This window comes from Chrysochloris asiatica, unplaced genomic scaffold, assembly GCF_000296735.1.
Source record: "Chrysochloris asiatica unplaced genomic scaffold, ChrAsi1.0 scaffold00059, whole genome shotgun sequence".
NCBI classification, from domain to species: Eukaryota; Metazoa; Chordata; class Mammalia; order Afrosoricida; family Chrysochloridae; genus Chrysochloris; species Chrysochloris asiatica.
Window position 1 is genome coordinate 17,257,432 of NW_006408577.1, and position 18,027 is coordinate 17,275,458.

The following is an 18,027-nucleotide window of genomic DNA, read 5'->3' on the forward strand; positions in this document are numbered from 1 at the left end:
ACAATGAAAGCACAGAAGTTCAAAAGACCAGGACAAATTGTGAGTTAGAGTTCATAGAAAGCTTTATGAATTTTGCAGCACTTTAATGTAAATCCCAGAGGGGAAAACAGTTGAAATGAGACACTTTCACTCAGAAATCTTGGGAATATTTGACATCATAATTCATTTTCTGGGCTTAAATATTCTAGGCTAGTCTGGTGGCACTATGATAGCGTGGCCAAACACTTTCATTTATTTCACTATTGATACCAATATTTGTGCTACAAGCTGCTGCCTGTATTTGCTGTTTGTTTTATTTATTTCCCACATATCAAATTATTGCCCCAGACAAACATGCTTTCTGTGTAGTGCTTCTTACATTCATAAGAAAATGTTAAAAAGCTTCTATTTTAAATGCACATTTTCACAACATGACTGAATTAGTTCATGTTAGTGGTTACGAATCGGGCTGTGAGCCTTAAGGTCAGCGGTTCGAAACTACCAGCTGCTCCGCGGGAGAAAGATGAGGCTTTCTACTCCCGTAAAGATTTACACCCTCGGAAACCCTGTACAGGGTCGCTATGGGTCGGACCCGACTCGATGGCACTTAACAACAACAACAACAACATAAATATGATAGGAAACAATAAGTATGTCTATAGAGATGCATAGTGGAAGAACAATTGACCCTGGACAGGGTTTCCGAGGGTGTAAATCTTTACGGGAGTAGAAAGCCTCATCTTTCTCCCGCGGAGCGGCTGGTAGTTTCGAACCGCTGACCTTAAGGTTCGCAGCCCGATTCGTAACCACTACGCTACCAGAGCTCATAGTGGAAGAACAATTGAGGCAAGTCCCCTACGTGTACAGATGGCTGGTCAGTTTGTCAAAATACTGTGCTCCATTCTGGGTCAACTACTTAGCCTCTTAGAACCTGATTTAAGGTCCCTAGTATCTGTAACCTGGTTTTATTGAACTGACATAGAACAAATGAGGTGATGTTAGTGGGTGTTATGCAAAACTACAAAGTATCACACAGAGGCTAGTGTTTCTGTGTTAGTATATGTGCCCTACCTATTAACTTGGTAGCAAACACTGTTCCATTTAGCTTCTCTAGTCTATTTGGGAGTCCTGGTGCGGCGCTGTAGGATAAGCACTGCAGTATTAACTGCAAGGTTGGTGATTCAAACCTACCAGCTGCTCCTTGGGTCGATATGAGTTAGAACTGACTCAATGGCACTTAACAATAACAACAAAAAGTGTATATTGAAGAAATAGGAATCAGAACAGGAAAATTCTAAAACCAAACAATAAAAACCTTATAAGATGATTCTAAAACATAGACATTAGTGTAACTCTTTGAAGGATCTCAGAGAAAAGCATTTTTGCAACTTGACTCTTAAGGAGTTAACCTTCAGGGTATAGAGTCAGTACCAAAGCCCCAAGTATGTCAGGGAGTGGCACTTTTAGTTCCTTATCTTTCAGACTTTGCTGAATTCTGGAATTAGCAATAATGATTTGAACCTCAGCTCTATCACATAATTTTTTTTTCATTTGATCGCTCTCTTTTTTTTCCTCTCTACTTTACATTTCTGTTGTAAATACTAAAAAGTTTTATAAATTTCAATGGTTTTTAGAGAAAAAAGTTACTATGACAATCCAGTTATACTATCTAGATACTTCTACCAAGTATGAATGATGTGGATGGTATTTGGTTTCAATACATATTTCTGGTCTCTTTTTTTTTCATGTTTCTGACTTCAGTGAAACCTAAATTATTCCTTAAAATGAGGAATGTATTTCCAAAGGTAACTTTTCCTGAAAAGTAATCCTTTCTAAATGTTATAAATAATGGTAAACTACCAGCGTGTAGTGTTCTGTAAACATACATGGATTCCTTGAATATCTGCCTACACTCAGATCTAGAGAGACCCTGTATACATCCAAAGGCTGAAAATGATCCAGAGCTCATTTTTCTCAATAACTGCCACCAAAATCTTGACGATTTCTCCCCCCAAATAAATACTAGAGTCTAACCATTCTTTTCTTGACTTCAGATTCTTTGAGCATTTTGTTGCACAATTCCTGTTAAAACGATAGATTTAGGAGGACGCTAAGTTAAACATGCTGTTTCTCACAGCCATTTTTATCAGTAGCTTAACTCCAAATTTGGAAATATACTTATATATAAGTCATTACTTATTAAAATTTATGCACCAACAGTTAAAACCAGAGATGATGAAATTGAAGAATTCTACCAACTTCTTCAGTATGAAATTGATCAAATATGCAATCAAGATGTACTGATAATTAATGGCAATTGGAAAGCAAAGGTTGGGGAAAAAAAAGGAAGAATCGGTAGTTGTCAAATATGGCCTTGGTGAAAAACAATGTTGGAGACCACATCATAGAGTTTTCTTTTTCCACATCATAGAGTTTTGCAAGACTAGTGACTTCATTGCAAATACCTTTTTTAACCAACACAAAAGATGACTATACACATGGACCTTGCCAAATGGATACACAATAATCAAACTGATTCTGTCTGTTGAAAGAGATGATGTAAAAGCTCCATATCATCGATCAAAACAAGGCCAAGAGCAGACTGTGAAACAGATCATCAATTGCTCATATGCAAATTCAGGCAGAAGCTAGAGAAAATTAAACCAGGTCCACGAGAGCCAAAACATGACCTTGAATACTCCCACCTGAATTTAGAGATCATCTGAAGAACAGGTTTGATGCATTAGACACTAAAGACCGAAGACCAGAAGAGTTGTGGGATGACATCAAGAATATCATATAGGAAGAAAGCAAAAGATCATTAAGAAGACAAGAAAGAAGGAAAAACCCAAAATGGATGTCAGAAGAGACACTGAAACTTGCTCTACAGCATAGAGATGCTAAAGCATATGGAAGAAGTGAGGAGATACAGAGCTGAACAGAAATTTTCAAAGGTCAGCTCAAGAAGACAAATTCAAATGTTGTAATTAAATGTACAAAGACCTGGAGTTAGCAAACCAAAAGAGAAGAACATGCTCAACATTTCTCAAGCTGAGGGAACTAAAGAAAAAATTCAAACATCAACTTGTGATATTGAAGGCTTTTATGGGCAAAATACTGAATGATTCAGAAAGTATCAAACAAGATGGAAGGAACACAGAGTCACTGCCAAAAAAGAAATGTTGCTGTTCAACCATTTCAAGAGGTATCATATGATCAAGAGCCAATCATCCTGAAGGAAGAAGTCCAAGGTGCACTGAAGGCATTGACAAAGAAGATGGCACTTGTTTTTATTTGAATTGATGGAATACAAATTGAAACTTTTCAACAAAGTGAGGTGGCACTGGAGGCACTCACTCACTCATCTATGCTAAGAAATTTGGAAGACAACTACCTGGCCATTTGACTGAAAGAGACCTGCATTTGTGCTTTTTCCAGAGAGGTGACTCAATGGAATGCAGAAATTATTGGGCAATATCGTTGATATCCCATGCGAGTAAAATTATACTAAAAGTAATGCAAAATTATTGACAGCGAACTTCCAGAGGTTCAAATCAGATTCAGAGGAGGACATGGAACAAGGGATATCATTGCAGATATTATATGAGTCTTGACTGAAAGTAGAGCATACCAGAAAGATGTTTACGTGTACTTTATTGACTACACAGAGGCTTTTGATTGTGTTGATGATGACAAACTATGGACAACATTGCAAAGAATGAGGATTCTGGAACACTTAATTGTGCTCATGTGTAAACTGTACATAGACCAAGAGGCAGTTGTTTGAACAGAACAAGGGAACACCAAATGGTTTAAAATTAGGAAAGGTGTGTACCAGGGTTGGATTCTTTCATCATATTTATTTTATCTGTACACTGAACAAATTTTCTGAGAATTTGGCTAATATGAAGAAAAATGTGGCATCAGGATTGGAGGAAGACTCCTTAATAACCTGCGATATGCAAATGATACAACCTTGCTTTTTGAAAGTGAAAAAGACTTAAAATACTGATGAAAATCAAAGACCACAGCCTTCAGTGTGGGTTGCATCTCAATGTAAAGAAAACAAAAATTCTTACCACTGGACCAATAAACAACATCCATATAAATGAAAAAAAGATTGAAGTTGGCAAAGACTTCTTTTTGCTTGGATCAACCATCAACACTCATGGAAGCAGCAATCAAGAAATCAAATGACGTATTGCATTAGGCAAATCTGCTGCACAAGACTTCTTTAAAGTGTTCAAGAGCAAAGATGTCAGTTTGAGAACTAGGGTACACCTGACCCAAACCATGATATTCTCAATAACCTCATACGCATGCAAAACTTGGACAGTGAATATGGAAGACTCTAGAAAAATTGATGCATTTGAATTATGGTAATTATGGTGTTGGATAACAATACTGAAAGTATCATGGACTGCAAAAATAACAAACAGATCTGTGTTGGGAGTACAGCCAAAGTGCTCCTTGGAAGTCAGGATGGCCAGACTTTGTCTCCTATACTTTAGACATATTGTCAGGGGAGACCAGTCACTGGGGGAGAATATCATGTTTGGTAAAGTGGAGGGTAGGAGGAAAAGAGAAAGATCTCCAGTGAGATGGATTGGTACAGTGGCAGCAGCAATGATCTCAGACATAGAAGTGATTATGAGGTTGGTACAGGACCATGCAGTGTCTCGTTCTGTTATGCATAGGATCACTATGAGTTGATACCAACTCAATGGGACCTAACAACAACAACTTAAGTTTACCACATGAGCACTATCATTGGTTTGTTGTTGTTAAGTGCCATTGAATTGGTTCCAACTCATAGTGATACACTATAGGGCTTCCAAGGATTGAAATCTTTGCGAGAGTAGAAGCTTCATCTTTCTCCCTCGGAATGACTGGTGGCTCAAACCGATCACTTTGTAATTTGTATTTTACTGGTTATCTTACTGAGCCACCATGCTCCCTATCATTGGTTTCTGCATGGCTTAATACTCTGTTCCAGAATGCTATAAAATAATCATTTTTAAAAAATCCCTGGCCATATGAAGAGCCTATTGGCAGAATCTGTAAAAATCATTGCTGAATATATTATTCACTCTCAGTTTCTTAGTGATGCCTTCTTAAAACAAAACAAAGCAAAACAAATCCTGTTCTAATATTTTACTTTAGAACACAGCATTAGAGAAACTTTGCCTTTCATCCACAAATTGATTGATTTTATCAGACAATATAATGAAGCTCCATTTAGTAGAGAGCTTGGTTGATTTGTTCACCTTTGTAGAGCTCTGAATAGTGGCTTCCATATAGCATAATCTCCATAAATATTTGTTGAATAATTGATTCAGCTTTAATTTCTTTTTTTTTTTTACATTTGTTCTGTTGTTGTTGTTGTTATGCACCGTGGAGTTGGTTCTGACTCATAGTGACCCTATGCAGGGTTTCCGAGGCTATAAATCTTTATGGGAGCAGAATGCCTCATATTTCTCCCGCAGAACAGCTGGTAGTTTCGAACTGCTGACCCTGAGGTTCGCAGCCCGATTTGTAATCACTACATTACCAAGGCTAAATGCAATAACTGTAATAGCTTATGCTGCTGATAGATTTATTTCCCTCAGTAGTCTGCTTTTCTAGTTTCAATTTCTCCTTAAATAATCTCATTGAATACATTTTAATTATAAGTCATGGGAACACCTTTCTGGAACTGGGCAGAAATTGTCATACAGTAAAATACATGTTATTTTCTTGGTGATATAAAACATAATAGTTGCTACCTGGTCACCCTCAACATCTAACAATTTATAAAATTAAGTACATTTTTAATGAAAATACATTTCATAATCATGACCAGGCTTCAAACATAATAGCAAGATAATCAGAAAATACATATACCAGAAGACTAGAAACAAAATATTTGAACTTCATTTTTTTTTCATTATAAAATATTTTGGGGGAATATTACTTAAAGAAAATGTAAATTTCAAGATGTGTAAAACATTTTCTGTTTTCAAACACCCAAAAGGAAAGTTCAAATACTACCAGCATTTTAAATCAACAGAAAGTCCTGAAAGCCCTAGCTTTGTGGTTTAATAAAATGTGTGTTCCCTAAATCTTTCTGCAGGTAAAGTGACAGGCCTAAATCTAGGTCCAAGACTTAGACTGATGAAAGGAGAACAGTATTAAGTAGACTGTTTAGCATGTTTCACCAGGAGCCTGTCACTCTACCTAAAATGAAAGCAATCTCACTAAGGCCTCCAGTCTCATTAAAAGAAGGAAGGCAGAAGGGAGACCCAGAGTCAGATACAACCAGAAAGTAACACTTGGGGTGAGCTAGAAAATTCTTTGCTTTCATGATCCTCACTAGTAATGTGCCTCTGGGGATCATGGAATTCACAACTCTGTTCAAGTTTGTTCACACTATTGTCTACTGCATATTTTTGTCTTGGAGTGATCCCTCATTACTTCACATTTATCTTATGTAACTCAGCCTGGTCCTTACAGAGTCACTTTCTTATGAATGATACTGAAGATGAGGTAAAAAAAATTGATTTTAAGGTTATGTTTTCTTAAAAGTATGTCTTCATTTTTTAAATAATGAGGGATATCTGTTCTTGTATTAATATCTTAGGACAATATTTTGTTTAGTTATATATAAGGTCCCTGTGAGTCAGAGCCATTTTCACAGCAACTAACAACAAGGTAGTCTCAAAGGGGAAAGATGAAACCGGAAAGGGTTTTTTAAACCGACGGCACTGTAGGATCAGCACTGGACTGAAAACCACAAGGTTGGCAGTTCAAACCCACCACCAATTCCTGGGAAATCCTAAACTGTGTTGCTATGAGTCGAACCAACTGGACAGCACTTAACAACAACAACATAGTATTAAGGACATATAAGAGAAAATGAGTGTGTGTTAGCAATATCACTTCCCTCTGATGGATGAGTCTGCAAATGTCTGCCTATCAAGGTAAATGACTGGATTTTAAGTTAGTTGTGCGCCCATAACAGGCTTCTAGGAATGTGAGTCACACAGTTCCTGTTTCCAATCCTTGGGGAATGTTTAGCATGTGATGTAGATTGAGAATGTCAATGACATATTTTCTCTATATTTGGCTCGTTTTATTTTTCCAAAGTTTGTGTTCAAGAATTCAGGAAAATGCAAAACTCCTGTAAGACTGGGGATGCTGAGCAACATGGCTGTTGTTGTTCAGTCTGTTCTGACTCAGTGACCCTGAAGAGGGTTTCTGAGACTTAAAATATTTGCCAGATCAGAAAGCCTCATCTTTATTCTGCAGTCACTAGTGTGCTTGAACCTCTGACTTTGTGGCTCACAGTCCAGTGCTTATTCTACAGAGCCACATGGCTCTGTAGCTATTAAATAATGTCAAAAGGGTAGAATTAAAAAAAAAAAAAATAGAACATCAGCGAAGATAAAGGTATTTTAATTCTATTCCAATTCTTATTTCTTTTTTGCTTTGTTTTGTTTTCTTCCACATATTGTATGTTGGTTGGATGGTGTGAGTCAGAGAAACACAAGAGAATGTGTAAATGTGCATGTATATGTATGGGTTGCAGAACAAGACCAAACATTTCACAATCAGCAGTGCATATGTGCCTGTCTCTGAGTATGTATATACATGTAATTGATACATGTGTCTGCATGTATGGCACAGGGCCAGTGTGTATGGAGTTATGGTGGAAAGAGAAGGAAGATTTCTGGCACCAGACGGGAGGACCAAGTTAACAGAGTTTTTCCTTGTGTTTTCTGTATGCATACCCTGGGAGAAGAGTCATGGTGAAGGTCTTCAGTACAATAGTTGGAACTTCAGCATGAAAACCTATACTCATTCTTCTTAAATGGTAGATTGGAAGATATGTGGAATATGGAATCAGCATATCTGGGTGAATTATTAACTGTGCAACGTACTTTAGGGCACTCTTAAGATACAAATATGGCATTTCAAATGAAAGCACACTTTGTAAATGATAACATGCCTACTCTTCACTTATGAATTGCCTCACTATCTGACATTCCACATTTTACAGCCATGATGAGAAATGTACTATCTGGCTATTTTGTGCATTAATGGCATCTTGCCACCTGACAGTAATGAATGCTGAGATGCAAGGGAACAGTTAACTCTGACTGTGATAGTTACGGTTATGTCTCAGCTTGCTTGGGTGATGATTCTCAGCTACATAATGATTTAGTCATTCTCCATTTTGTGATATGATATGGTCATTCTCCATTTTTGAATAACAACATTTTTCACATAATGAACCTAACCAAGTTGTTAAGTGAGAAGTGGGTGTACCTATGCAAATGACATTGTAATTGTAATGCCCTCTAAAAAGAAAATGATCTTAATTAAAGATATAAACAGCTGGACTGATATCTCTTTATGTTTTGGTGTTGTTGTTATGTGCCATGGAGTCGGTTCCGCCTCGTAGTGACCCTGTACAGGGTTTCCGAGGCTGTAAATCTTTACAGGAGTAGAAAGCCTCATCTTTCTCCCGAGGAACAGCTGGTAGCTTTGAACTGCTGACCTTCTGGTTTGGAGCCCGATTCGTAACCACTACGCTACCAGAACTTCTTTATGTTTAGTAGATTAAAAAAAAAAAAAAAAAAAAAAAGCAACAAAAATAGCTGCGTTTTGAGAGTCATTATGACTCCAGCTTTCATTAAAATCGTTGGAAACTGTCAAAGTCCCTACGGATATACTATCTCAAAATAACTCACGTAAAGGTTCTCTCAACTCCACTGTTGACCATATCAATACAGTTTCATTCCCAAGAAGGAAAAGGAGAATTGTAAAGTATGCAATCTATGCATAATTAGGACTTGCAAGTTTCAATTGACATTATCTTTGTTTCTATCTTAATTCCAGATTCAATAAATATGTATTTTTAAACTTTACTTTTATCTTAAAGATTTCCTTTGAGAATTACTAGATAGATCTAGTGTTAAGGCCACACTAAATGTCTGAAACATTTTTATTTGCCTGTATTTAAAGTCTATTTCTTCCCATTTCTATAAAGTTAAAAAAAAGAAGAAAGAAAATAACGCCAATTAAAAGCAATGACACTGAAAATCATAGATTATCTGATTGAAATCAAACCCACACATAAATTACTTTTTTAAAAACAATTCAATTTCACAGCTTTTTGAAAATGAAAGAGCAATCAGTCACTCCTTGGAAGCCCTAAACAGTATTGCTATATGAATCGAAACCTACTCAACAGCATTTAACATCAACAACAATGGAATGACATCAAGAAAACTATAGATTTTAATTTGATACTTTTTGGTATAACTTTATAAAATGCTTATGTTTGTATATGAATGCTAATTAACTTCAAGAGTTCTTTATTTCAGGGACAAAAATTTCAGGGAGGGATAGATTTTTCTGTTGAAGCCAATGTGAGAAGACATTTTCTGTTAAAAACAAACAAACAAAAGTTGTATTTATCTTCTTAGAGATTTTTTTCCCCACATGAACTAGTTTAAAATAATAAGGAAATTTTAAGCTCCAGGAGTAAGCAACAAAGAATCTCTAATGATGCAGTGGTTAAAACACTCAGCTATTAATGGAGTGGTTGGAGGCTTGAAACCACCAAATCCTCAGTGGGGAAAGATATAGCAAAGTGCTTCTCAAATGATCTATAGCCTTGGAAACCCTGGTGGGCAGTTCGACTCTGTCTTATAGGGTCTTTATGAGTTGGAATCTACTCAACAGAAATCATTTTATTTATTTATTTATTTATTTATTTATTTATTTTAACTCCTTGCATGGAGGTGAGATTTTTATAAAGTTTCAGCTTCTTTTAGACTTGAGTAAAAATAAATTATGTCAAGTAGTGTCTAATAATATTGTCAACATGTAAACCAAATCAAACCAAACCCCAAACTCACTGCCATTGAGTCAACTGTGACTGATAGCAACCCTACAGGACAAATTAGAACTTCTCCTTAAAGTTGGGGTACTGACTGAAAAAGTTGGCAGTTCGAGTCTACTAGCTGTGCTCCAAGGGAAAAAGAAGAGGTCCTTATGAGTTGAAGCTGACCCGATGGCACATAACCAGTCAGCAAATATTTACACAGGCAGATAGTCTCATCTTTCTCCTACGTACAACTTGTTGATTTGAACCACAAACCTTGTGGTTAGCAACGTTTACCCACTGTGCCATGAAAGCTCTTTGTAAACAGTTATTATTTAGTAGAAAAATACATTTAACTTTTTATTGCTATTTCATTTTAAATTAAAATATCATTTATTAGCCTCAGACCTTAATTATCCATTGTTACCTTTTATTACTTTTATAATCATCCTGTGGATCAGCACATCACAAAGTGCATCTTGGGAGCATTAGTACTGCAAAATGTTTACACAAATGTGTTAGTCACCAAATAAAGACTGAAAAAAGGTGTGCATTATGAGTATTATTAATAATAATTTTTAGGTATAATAATGATGTTATGTTATCTTTAAAGTATCTTTTAGATAAATGTGCTGAAGTATTTATGGATAAAATGATGAAACACCTGGAATTTCAATCAATATAATAAAGAAATTAGAAAATAGAATAGGGATGTGAATGGGTCAGGGTTAGCAGTGGGTTGATGTTAATGGGTTTGAGTGATGAATACATGTTAGTACATTAGACTGTCTAGCCTACAGTTGCTCCTATTTTGTGCTTATTACTTGTAACTCTCTACAATAAAAGGTTTTACAATTATGCATATTCTTTCTCTATGAAATATTTCACAGTACACATAAGGACTCTGAGGAAGTTCAGAAATAAAGATTTATTTTGTTAGTTGGTCTCTTCAAAGTTATCTGGCCATGAAACTGTTTTTTCTTTTTCTTATGAATAACAACTCTCCTTGAAAGTTTTGGAATGGCTATTAAATATAATCCATTTACCGGTTTGTTGTACTGTGGTGGTTTGTTTATTGCTGGTGATAGTAGCTATGCCATTGGTATTTAAAATATCAGCAAAGTCTTCTACAGAGAACTGTTTTTTAGTGGAGCTTTCACACTAAAGCAAGCCAGAAAAAAAGGAAGGAACAGTGATTTACTTGAAAATCTTATGAATAGCACCAGAACATTGTCTGGTATGGTGTCTTAAGATGAGCCCCTCAGGTTGGAAGGCATTCAAAACACACTGGTGAAGAGCTGCCTCCTCAAAGTGGAGTTGAACTTAATGATATGAATGGAGTAAAGCTTTTGAAGTTGACTCAGAAGAAACAGCTGAAAACATCCATCAATAATCAGAATGTGGAATGTGCAAATTATGAAACTAGGAAAATAATTAAAAATGGAATGGAATGTATAAAGATTGTTATCCTAGGCATTAGTGAGTTTAAATGGACTGGTGCTGGCCATTTTGAATCATACAATCATATGGTCTACGAGGCTGTGAAAGACACCCTGAAGAGGAATGGCCTGGCATTCAACATCAAAAAGAATATTTCAAGATATTTTGTGAGGTACAGTGCTATCACTGGTAGGATAAAATCCACATGCATATAATACAATTATTATCCAAATTTACACAATAACCATTAGTGCCAAACATAAAGATATGGAAAATTTTCACCAACTTCTGCAGTTTTAAATTGATAAAAAATACTGTCAAGATGCATTGGTAATTACTAGTGGTTAAATGCGAAAGTTGGAAACAAAGAAGATGGATCAGTAGTTGTAAAATATGGCCTTGGTGACAGAAACGATGACATAGATCGCATGATAGAATATTGCAAAACCAATTACTTACTCATTGAAAACATTTTCAACAACATAAATGGCATTTATACACCTGGACCTTGATGGATGTAACACACAGGAATCAAATAGACCACATCTGTGGAGACAATGGGGAAGACCAAGGGTAACTGTGTAACAGAGCATCAATTTCTCATATGCAAGTTCAAGTTGAAGCAGAAGAAGATTAAAAGAATTCCATGAGAGCCAAAGCTTGAGTACATCCTATGTGGAATTGGAGACCATCTCAAGGATAGATTTGATGCTTTTAAACTAATGAATGAAGACCAGATAAGTTGTGGGATGACGTCAAGAACTTCATGCATAAAATGATAGGAAAGAAAGACAAGACCAACATGAATGCCATTTGTTATTGTTATTAGATGTCACCAAGTCGGTACTAACTTATAGCGATCCTATGAACAATAGAATGAAACACTGCCTGATCCTGGCCAAACCTCACCATCTTTGCTATGACTGAGCCCATTGCAGATGCCACTGTGCCAATCCATCTTGCTGGGGGGTTTACTCATTTTCTCTGACCCCTCTACTTTACCAAACACGACATCCATCTTCAGTGACTGGACAATATATCCAAAGTATGAGAGATGAAGTTTGGCCATCCTGGCTTTCAAGGAGCATGCTGGCTGTACTTCTTTCAACACAGATTTGTTTGTTCTTTTGGTAGTTCATGGTTCTTTCTAGATTCTCCTCTAACACCATAACTCAAATGCATAAATTCTTCCACAGTCTTACTTATTCACTCTTCAACTTTCACATGCATATGAGGTATTTGAGAATTCCATGGCTTGGGTTAGGCACATGTTAGTCCTCAAACTGACATCTTTGATCTTCCAACACAGCCATAAGAGACTAAAATTTGCTCTTGAACATAGAGTAGTTAACATTAATGGAAGAAATGATAAAAAAAAAAAGAGCTTGGCAGAAGATTTCAAAGGCCACCTTGAGAAGACAAAGCCAAGTATTATAATGAAATGTTCAATGACTTGGAGATACAAAATGAAAAGAGAACATGTTCAACATTTCTCAAGCTGAAAGAACTGAAGAAAAAAATTGAGCTTTTAGTTGCAGTATTGAAGGTTTATGTGCAAAATATTGAATGATATAGGAAACATCAAGGGAAATGGAAGGAATCCACAGAGTCACTATACCAGAAAGAACTGGTCCATGATAACCACTTCTGGAGGTGGCATATGATCCAGAATTTATTATATTGAAGGAAGAAGTTCAAACTTTACTGAAGGGATTGGCAAAAAACAAACAAACAAGGCTTCAGGAGTTGATAGAATACTAAAGTTTCAGTAACAGATTTGGAGTGTTGGAAGAGACAACTACCTGGCCGACCTACTAAAAGAGATTGGTATTCGTGCCCACTCAAAAGAAAGGTGATGCAACAGAATGTGGAAATGATCAGGCAATATCACACCCAAGTAAAGTGTTGTTGCAGATAATTCTTAAACAGTTGCAGCAGTACATCCACAAGGAACTGCCAGAAATTAAAGCTGGAATAAGAAGTGGACATGATGTCAGAGAGATCATGGCTGAAAGTAGAGAACACTAGAAAAATGTTTACCTCATTTTTATTCATTATGTGAAGACATTTGACTGTGTGGGTCATAAAATATTATGGATAACATTTGAAGAGTGGAAATTCCAGAACACTTCATTATGTCATGCACTCATTTGAACAGAATAACAGTCATTTAATTTGTCTGGTCTAAAATCAGAACACATGTGGGTCATGACTGTATCCTTTCACCATAGTTATTCAATTTGTATGCTGAGCAAATAAGCTGAGAAGGTGGACTATATAAAGAAGAATGCAGCATCTGTGTTAGAGGAAAACTCATTAACAACCTTCACCGTGTAGATGGCACCATCTTGCTTGATGAAAGCAAAGTGGACTTGCAGCATTTACTGATGAAGATCAAAGACTACAGCATTCAGTATGTATTACACCTCAATACACAGAAAACAAAAATCCTCACAACTGGAACAATAAGCAGCATTGTAATAAAAGAGAAAAGACTGAAGTTGTCAGTCTTTTATTTTACTTGGATCCCAAATCAATGCTTATGGAAGCAACAATCGAGATATGAAAGGACATATTGCATTGGGCAAATCTGCTGCAAGAGACCTCTGTAATGTATTATAAAGCAAAAGATGTCTCTAAGGACTAAGGTGCACCTGACCCAAGCCAATGTGTTTTCAATCACCTCATATGCATGTGAAAGCTGGAAAATGAATAGGAAGCCTGGAGAGGAATTTATGCATTTGAATTATGGTGTCGGCAAAGGTTACTGAATACACCCTGAACTGCCAGTAGAATGAATAAATATATGTCTTGGAATAAGTACAGCCAGGATGATCCTTAAAATCTGCTATGGTGAGACTTTGTCTCATGTGCTTAGGACATGTTATTAAGAAGTAGCAGTCCCTGGTGATGGAGATTTTTAGTTAGAGAGTCAGCAAATGAGAGCAAAAACAACAACAGTAAAACCTACATTAATTGACACAGTAATTGCAACCATGGCTCAAACATAGCAACAATTGTGAGGTTAGTGGAGGGCTGGATAGTAGTTTAATCTGTCCTGAGAATTTGGAACTAATAAATACCTGATCTATTCTAAGTAAAACATCTGATTTACAAGTAGAACTTCTGAACAGTTTTACTAAGGTTTATATTGTGTATCTGTATCATAATCCCAGGAATATTGTTAAAGAAAGTGAAACTTTAGAAACAGAGTGGATGGTGGTACATATTTTGAAAGACCAGAAGCAAATCTTTTGATTGGAGATTAACCATAAATTTAGTTACAAAATACTTGATAGCTAAATGGAACTCTGTAATAAAACAAACAAAAACATATTATGTAACACATCATTATTTTACAAGCTCAAATATTTTAGTATTGCTTTTATCTCAAATTTCTATAAAGTCTAATAATTTGGAAAAATTCTAATTTCATACCTATAAATTATTTCTCAAACTAGGAAAATTATAATACATAGAGATAGTACTCAAAATAAAATTCAATTATAACTAATTAAGATTTACATTATATAATAAATGACCTATGAATTTGTATATCTTAGAACCTATGTTTATTCTCTGGATAAACAAAAGAAATTTATTACTTTAATATAGATTATACATATCTTTTGGACTGTGCACCAAAATCGAAGCAACCTTATTATTATTTATAGGTGTCCTTACAGCAAACTTTTTTTATTATTGACTTTTATGAAAATTCGAACAAGAACATTTGCATTTGTTGCAATATGCTGCTAAAATTGCATTAATTTCCACTGATGCCCATTAATTTGATGAATGTTTTGTCATTTGTATCATTTGCATTGTCAAAACAAGTTAATTATATCTTACTGACATTTTTGACAATTGTTTTAACTCTGGGAAAAATAAGTGTGTCTTATTTGCTTCAACAAAAATTCTCTTAAACTTAGCAAGAGAATACCAGCATGTAAGAAGTCTTGCAAGGTTCAATTTAGGATCAGTTGTAAACAAGGATTCCTCAGGACTCTTGTAAAGTGCATTAGTATTTAGTAGTAGAAAATATTATGTACCTGCATAATCTGTTCTTGCATAATGCCCATCTTCCGATTTAGTAGTCGCAGTTGTGTTATCTGTGTTAAAACATGACAGTAATAATAAAGATTGATTAATTGTCTTTCAAATGGCTAGTCATATTATACTTGCAACAATATCTCCATTGCAATTATGAAATCGTAACCAATTTTTATAAAAAGACAGATTTGTGTTGTCAATCTCTGTCTGAAGAAATATGAATGCTTTCTAAACTTTGGGAAAAGGAAAAGGTTCACACTTTTAACTGAGATAAGTGAATTAAAAGAATCAGTCAAAATCCAAATGGTTTGGTTCTGAGCAAGAAACGAAATAAAGCATTCTAGCACATTCTGCTTTAAAAAATAGAGTTTGAAATATGTCTACTGAATGAATACATAAAAATAAAGTGATTTGCTAATAATTTCAATGTTGTCTTATAAATACTTAAATTCCTTGCTAAAAATTACTTCAATTTTCTTCTGCAAAGATAATGTCTTCTGTCTTCTGATTATTGGTCTTTGTGTTCATGGCATTATGAAGAGAGTGCCAGTATAAATAAAAAGATATGGGCTGTTGATGATACACCCTCAAATCACCACAAATGCACCAGTAGACGCTACTATCCCTTATAAATCAGAAATGTCTTTCAGAAATAAAATAGCTACATAATAAGGTGTTATCTTCACTATTCATTTCTGCTCAAAGACTAAAAACATTCTTTGAAATGAATTTTAGTATGAACATTACCTTGACATCGACCCAAAGACATGACTTCAATTTTCTCCTGTTTCTGACATGACGCTTCTTTGATTTGACATGCATTATCATAAGATTTCCCATCAGAAGCACAGAGGGGATTGAAGTTGGTTTGAGAGCAGTCAATGTTGCACACACACCTAAAGGAGGAGAGAGCAATAAAAATACGTAACATCAATAGTGTTGCTACCACATTATAAATAAAACACAAAGTGAAAGACTTGCTAGGTTGGTAAAATGCAAGCTAGCAAAATTGAACTGGACTCTTTCAGGGAAGTTTCTTCACTTTTCTGCCTTAGATGAAAAGAAACACTGCACTAGTAGAATATAAAGGAAATGGTTGAGCAATGGATACAAAATGAAAGGGAGAAACTCAGAAACTCAGAAAATGATCAGTTAATCTCTGCTAAAAACATGTAGCATAGTGGTTACGAATCGGGCTGTGAACCTCACAGTCAGCAGTTCGAAACTACCAGCTGTTCTGCGGAAGAAAGATGAGGCTTTTGCTCCCATAAAGATTTACAGCCTCGGAAACCCTGTACAGGGTCGCTATGAGTCGGAACCAACTCCACAGCACATAACAACAACAACAAAAGTATGTATTTAAAACATCCATACTGAGACCTACAGAATTTGAATACACTGAGGTAGCCAAGTAAGAGTTTACTTATATGCAATTCTACTGTCTTACTTATTTTCTAGAAATATTTGAATGGTTGAAGATTGAGTAAGGTGATTTTGAAGACAGTTAAGAGAAAGCAAACATGTACATTACTTGGAATCTAATTACAAGTTAAAATTTCTTCAGCATAAACAAGGATCACACAAGTTTCTGTATTTCTGAAAGCTATGCCACCGGTATTTTAAATAACCAGCAGGGTCACCCACGGTGGACAGGTTTCAGATGAGCTTCCAGACAAAGACAGACTAGGAAGAAAGAGTGATGAACTACTTCCAAATATTTAGTCACTGAAAACCTTGTGAATAGCAGACAACCACTGTCAGATATAGTGCCGGAAAATGAGGCCCTCAGGTAGGAAGGCACTCAAAACGCGACTGGGGAAGAGCTGCTTCCTCAAAGTAGAGCTGACCATGATAACGCAAATGGAGTAAAGCTCCTGGGAGGAAAGCCCGCAGGACCTTCATTTGCTGATGGGGCACAACTCATAATGAAGAGAAACAGCTGTAAACATCCATTGAAAATCAGAACAAGGAATGTATGAAGTATGAATCTAGGAAAATTGTAAGTTGTAAAAAATGAACTGGAAAGCATAAACATTGACATCTTAGGCATTAGTGAGCTGAAATGGACTGGTATTGGCCATTTTGAATCTAACAACCACATGGGTTACTATGCAGGGAATGACAAATTGAAGAGGAATGGTGTTGCATTTATCATCAAAAAAGAATATCTCCCAGATCAGTCATGAGGTACAATGCTGTCTGATAGGATAATATCCATACCTATAGAGAAGACCAGTTAATCCCATTGTTATTTAAATTTACGCACCAACCACTAAAGCCAGTGAGGATTAAATAGAAGAATTCTACTAATTTCTTCAATCTGAAATTGATCAAACATGCAATCAAGATGTTTTGATCATTACTGGTGATTGGAATGCAAAGGTTGGGAGCAAAGAGGAAGGATCAGTAGTTGGAAAATATGGCCAAGGTGATAGAAATCATGCTGGAGAATGCATGATAGAATTCTGCAAAACCAATGATTTGTTCATTTCAGATAACTTCTTTAGACAGCATAAGAGACGACTATATACCTGGACCTCATCAGATGGAATACATAGAAATCAAATTGACTACATCTGTGGAAAGAGATGCTGGAAAAGCTCCATATCATCAGTGAAAACAAGGCCAGGGGCAGACTGTGGAACAGACCATCAATAGTTGTTGTTGTCAGGTGCCATCGAGTA

The 18,027-nt window shown here is 35.8% G+C and overlaps 1 protein-coding gene across 1 annotated transcript in view; it reads right to left on the reverse strand.

Annotated features, from left to right (window-relative positions):
* The window catches only part of TMEFF2 (transmembrane protein with EGF-like and two follistatin-like domains 2), a 362,975-nt gene that overhangs the window by 55,556 nt on the left and 289,392 nt on the right, over positions 1–18,027 (reverse strand). Inside the window, exons 6-7 of the mRNA XM_006864057.1 lie at positions 16,091–16,239; positions 15,343–15,402 (exon numbers count right to left, since the gene is read on the reverse strand). Coding sequence (XP_006864119.1) covers positions 15,343–15,402; positions 16,091–16,239 — 209 coding nt within the window. The remainder of the gene's footprint in view (positions 1–15,342; positions 15,403–16,090; positions 16,240–18,027) is intronic.